The sequence below is a fragment of the Gracilinanus agilis genome, chromosome 3, assembly GCF_016433145.1.
Source record: "Gracilinanus agilis isolate LMUSP501 chromosome 3, AgileGrace, whole genome shotgun sequence".
Lineage (NCBI taxonomy): Eukaryota > Metazoa > Chordata > Mammalia > Didelphimorphia > Didelphidae > Gracilinanus > Gracilinanus agilis.
The window spans coordinates 654,725,847-654,731,846 of NC_058132.1; the positions used below are offsets into that span (position 1 = coordinate 654,725,847).

Sequence of the window (6,000 nt, forward strand, 5' to 3'; positions counted from 1 at the left end):
TGTGTGACCCTGAGCAAGTCACTTGACCCCCATGGCCCACCCTTACCACTCTTCCACCAAGGAGCCGATACACAGAAGTTAAGGGTTTAAAAAAATATATGTATTTTTTATACATATATATATGTATGTATGTAGTTTTGGTTACAAAGAAGGGTTCGATGAGTTTGTTGGAGAAATGCAAGATTTAAGGGGAAGGATCTATTTTGAGACAATGTGGAATAATGAATTGAGCTGGCCTTGGAGCTCTGGGTTCAAATCCCTCCTCTGGCCCATACCAGGGATGTGACCCCTGAGCAAGTTACCCAGTATCCTCAGCAATTCTCTTGTTAATATTAAAAATGATAAAGGCTGCTATAAATATATATATTAGTATTTTAATTAAAGCCATGTTGATAGNTTTTTTTTTTTTTTTTTAAAAGTTCAAAGTTCTGAGCAGTTATGGGGGTGAATAGGCTTCCCCTAAGTTCAGTTTTTTTTAATAATCGCAAAAGTTTGAATAGGCCAAGCGCCTGAGAGGTTCAGATGCTAGGTCCACGTGGGCTTGGGGTTAGAGAAAAGCTCAGGAAAACTACCCACGTGTAGAGTCTGTGTGGGTGTTGCCTAATTAGGTCTTTAGAGAAACACGTGGAAGGCTAGAATGTCTCCTATAAGAAAGTAGAGAGGAAGGGGAATATACCCAAATGGTTTGCGTCAGAGCTGAAGCAGTCTCTGGAGGTCTCGATCTCAGCAAAGGCGGCAGGTCTGGGTTCCTTCCCGGAAATCTCAGGTTCTGGAGCTCGGGGTTGAAGTGGAAGTGGTCAGGATCAGCAGGATCAGCAGCATCAGCAGCATCAGCAGCAGCAGCAGCAGCACATTGGCTGGGCTCCGGCATTTTAGTTTAAAGCCAAAAGCCCGAATCGGCTGGCCTGACCTCCCTCCCAAGGTGGCTTGGGCTGGACTGGCCGGCTGAGTCCCACTGGAGGCAAAAACGTGCTCTTGCTTTTAGCAAAAGCATGGCAAGGAAAGTCACTTTCCTTTTTTAAAAAAGTGCTCAAAAGAGCTGAGCCAGATGGCCAAAAAGCAGGCATGGCTATTGTTAGGCTATCTGGAAGATTCGCTTCTGAGACTCTGGGTCCCAGAGCCGCATGGCTTTTTCCTCTTAGGCTATCTAGAAAATTGAGAGTTCGAATTTCGACCTTCTGGTTCGCCAAATTATAAATATTAAAATTGATAAAGGCTGCTATAAATATATATATTAGTATTTTAATTAAAGCCATGTTGATAGATAAAATCATTAGACCACGCGCTTGTAAGCATTCAAAACTGCCGCCTCCATACTGTCTCCTAGCCAAGCGCTACTCGCCAAAGAGAGAGCCTCCCTCCTAACCCAGGAGATTTAAGCGCTCCCCTGCGTCAAGACGTCGGAAACGGAAATCAGTTGGACCATGTTGGATCATGGGAAATGTAGTTTTATACATTTCCCAGATTCACTTGTTACACTCTAAAGTTATAAATCTCAGAGAAGGTACTGAACTGCAATGGTGAAGTCAATATCATTGAAATCACAAGTCAAATCTTTATCGTAATTCTAGAAAGATTCTCTTCTCGAGCTGTTAATTAGCTTTTAATTTGATTTGTTGGGTTTTCTTTTTAACGGTGCTGAAGGCTACCACAACTGAAGTACAATACAGAAGATAGAGCAAAGATCCATACAAAAAAAAATTTTTTTAATTTAAGGAAAAAGAAAAATGATGGGGATTTTTTAAATAAAGGGAATTAATCATTTTCCGCCGCCACCAAAAAAGTGCCCAAAGGTTGTGTGGGCCCACCATAGCGTGACCAGAGACCCCATCTCAGTAGATGTTTTCTTCCAGGCAAATATATGTAAATTTCATTAGAAATAGCTGAGATTCTGAAACTACCACCTACACACACACACACACACACACACACACACACACACACACGCACACACATACACACGTACACACACACACACGCGCGCGCGCACACACACACGCACTCACCAGCCAAGGCATTACAATTTCATCGGGTTCTGATTAGTCTGGCATCTTATACCACTAAGAATTTCTAAACCCATTATTGTTTTTAAATACAACTGAACCCTAAATCTAATTGACTTCAACTCCCTTAATCCTGGGAGGATTTCACATTGCTAAATCCCTTTCCAAACTGGACAGGACAGAATTTACACTCCAAATTGTTCACTCCTATTTGAAATGTTCTGCCGCCCCCTTGTGTTCATGAAATTGCTCGTGGATTAGAAAACCAACATGTAGCAAATGGTGAACTTCGGGGAAACGTTTTTTCATACACTCGTTTCCACTCTGAGATGCTGCCCTGATACTTAGCTTCACATTCGTACCCATAAAGACAAGGAAAATAGCCTAGCGACCTCTGGATGCCATCCCAGGCTCCCTCCATCTTTAATCGGGACTCAGACACCTTCTGGTGCTCTCGTCTCCCCAGCGAAATTTAAACCAATCTCCATCCTTCCAAACCAATCTCATGCCTTTGTTTCAAGGGCTCTACAGACCAGCCACACCGGTCTTCCCACTATTCCTCCCGGGTGACGTTCAGTCTCTTGTCCTGCTGTGCGAGGGTCCCCTATGCCTGGAACACGCTCCCTCCTCCCATCTGTCCCAGAATACCCAACTTTCTTCTGAGCTTAGTCAAAGCATCATCTCCTACCCGAGGCCTTTCCTGCTCCCCTCCCCACCCGCTATGGCCCTGCCCCGGTGCTGCTGCTGCTTGGTCCCCACCACAACAAAATGAGTCTGGATTTATTTCATGCATAAAAATTCTACTTGCTTAAATATGGCCTTGTTGTCTCCTCCAATTGAATGTAAACTCCAAGAGGGCAAGAATCACTCCATTTCCCTTTTGGGGGTCTTTGTATCCTTAGCACAGCGCCTGACACATGATAGGCACTTAATTAAGCTTGTTGCTTAATCCAAGAAAAGACCATGCTCCTGTAAGACGGGCCCACACCACGATCCTCTGTCCCAGGGAGTTCAGATACTGAGAAATCCATGGTCCCAAATCACGAAGAGATGGGATCACTAGAAGATCCCAAGCAGAAGCAAAATATTCATTAAGTACTTACCAAATGCCAAGAACTGTGCTAAACTCTGAGGATATAAATGGAAAAAAAACACCCAAGATCATCTGTCATGAGAAGGTGCTCCCACTCTAACTAGAGGAGATAACTCATAAAAGAAAGTTCAGCTACAGAGAAGAGCAGAGGAGAAGGTTCAGAAATCTGAAGGGTGAAGCAGCGAAGCTGATGGCAAGGCCCCCAGTGTCCTCTGGTCCTATAAGTAGGTCATATGACAACACAAAGGGATTAGTGGGCAGGGAGGTAGGGCAGATGTTAAGTCCTAAAGGACTGTAGGAGACAAGAGCAGGGCAGACGGTAAAGCCTGATTGATAGTCCTCCACCTCATGAGGAAGAGGGAACTGGTGGACTCCCATCATATCCATACCAAGTGAGCATTCAAGGAGCCCAGGTGAAGGGGAAAGAAAAGGTAGAGGGTGGGCACCCCATGTAGGATCAGGTCTTCTACCACCTCTACCATCTCTGATGGATTATATGATGGACTAAACCTGAATGAGGAGGTAGGAGAGATGGGAAAAGAGGTGAGATTGAAGGGGTCTCCATTGTGATGAAGAGCAAGGAGCCACTCTCATGGGATATTGCCTCTATTTGCAGAAGTCCTGGTCCCGGGTAGAAACAATCCCTCATGGTGCTCTTATACTCCTGGGTGTCCCAGAAGTAAGAATTCCTGCATCTAGATCTGAATCTTAACAAGAAGAAGAGAGAAGGGAAGAGCAGGAATATTCAGAAGCAGTTGAATTCCGTAAACCTCACTTGTCGTAATTCCAGTTATCCCTCTTTGGTAACCCAATTCTTCACCATCCAGGTTTCTTCCTCCAAAAGACAGACTAGATGAAGGGATACCAGAAATCTCTGACTATGGAAGGCATTGGATTCATAAGCCAAGAGTTGGGTTCGGTGATTTGTAGCCTGTCTATATGCAGCACAGCCACAGACTGCCGCCAGGTAAAGGCGGTGAGCGTGGTCTGCCATTTTACTGACTGATATTGGCCCTTACCTAATTTATGACTGGAGAGGCTTGGTCAAAGGTGGAAGATGGATGGAATGAGACTCTTATAGACCAGCTTTGTTGTTCTCTCTGTCTACAAGCAGCCTGCTAAAGACCACTCTAAGAGCTACAAAGGTTAGAAATAGAGCAAAAAACATATCACTCTATTTACAAATACAAACTGAGGGTTTGCTAGAGAATTCCTGGTGAAATCCAGCCACAGAATTCTGTTCATATATGGAATGTGATATATAATCAAAAAGTCAGGAATTGAAGGATGAGGAATGTGTACATATTTGTAAAAGAGAAGGGTTAGGGCTGATATGAAGTGTCTTCAAATATTTGAAAGATTATTATGTGGGGGGCAGCTAGGTGGCTTGGTGGACCGAGAGCCATGCCTTAAGATGAAGGCCCTGGGTTCAAATCTGGCCTCATACACTTCTGTAACTGTGTGACCTTGGGCAAGTCCCTTAATCAATATCGCCTAGTCCTTACCACTATTCTGCCTTGGAACCAATACACAGTATTGATTCTAAGAAAGAAGGCAAGGGTTTAAAAAAAAAAAGATTGTTATGTGGAAGAAGGTTTAAACTTCTTTTTTTATTCTGCTTAGCCAAACTAAAAGGGATGGAGATTATAGAAAGGTTAATCTGGGCTTGATCAAAGAGAAAATTTCTTAGAACCATTCAAAAACAAAATTGGATATTTCAGTGAATGTCTATTCCTTTTTACGGGGGTTATAAAGCTTGTTGTTTTACTTGTAAAACATGTTTTCAAGGGTTTCCTGCTCAGACATAGGTTGGATTGGACAACCTTGAGGCAGCTGGGTAGGATAGTAAAATAGAGTGATGGACTTGGGGGTCAAAAAGTTCTGAGTTCAAATCATCCCTTAAACAGTTAGCAGCTATTTGATCCTGAACAGGTCATCTACTTCTTTAGCCTCCAGCTTTTATTTGTAAAGTATGGATAAAAATAGCACCACTATACCTAGGATTGCTGTGAGGACCAGATGGTCTAACCCATGAAGCACTTTACAGATCTTAAAATGCTACATGCAAATGTTAGCTATTATTACTATAACTGTTACCTCGATGGTCCCTTCCAACTCTCAAGGTGCTATTCTACAAGCCTTTTTTTCTTAATCATAACCACAAATAGAGTATAGGCCACTCACCGTGGAACACGCTATTATCTACTAAGAAATGCCGCCGATATTGCACGCAGTTCCTCTTCTCGAGGCTCCAGTAACTCATTATTCCAAGACTTTCTGTCCAGCATCAAATCCCAAGAGGTCTGCAAAGAAAAGAAGATGACAAAGGTGTTTGTTTGTTTATAATGAGGCTGCTGTCTACCTACCATACACTCAACATATAAAACTTATTACTATCATTATTAATAGTACCTGACAGTCATATAGTTATCCATAGTGTTTAAGGAGTGTTTTGTACATATTCTCCCTTTTGATCTCTACAGCAATCCTGTAAGGTGGGTGTTATTATAATTATAATGATTTTGTTATTTTTATTATTGTACATAAACCTCAGAAAGTTTAAGGGATTTGTCCAGGTTTACCTAGCCAGAAAGGCTCTGAGGAAAGATTCAAACTTAGGTCTTCCTGAGTCCAAGCCTAGCACCTTATTTGTTATACCATCTCACCCCAGAACCTAAGCTATTGGATGGATCTAAGGTTAGAAAATCTCCTGAATGCCAGGGGGAGAAGGAAAGGGAGGAAGGAAGATGAGTTTGATCATATAACTTAGGAAAACTTGTGTAGAAATGTGTTATAACATGCAATTGGCAAGAAAGAAAGAAAGAAAGAAAGAAAGAAAGAAAGAAAGAAAGAAAGAAAGAAAGAAAGAAAGAAAGAGAGAGAGAGAGAGAGAGAGAGAGAGAG

General features: G+C 42.5%; 1 protein-coding gene across 1 annotated transcript in view; it reads right to left on the reverse strand.

Annotated features, from left to right (window-relative positions):
• The window catches only part of PLCH1 (phospholipase C eta 1), a 203,775-nt gene extending 198,416 nt beyond the window's left edge, over window positions 1–5,359 (reverse strand). The window contains exon 1 of the mRNA XM_044669528.1: window positions 5,281–5,359. Coding sequence (XP_044525463.1) covers window positions 5,281–5,359 — 79 coding nt within the window. The remainder of the gene's footprint in view (window positions 1–5,280) is intronic.
• Window positions 5,360–6,000: the final 641 nt, after the last annotated feature.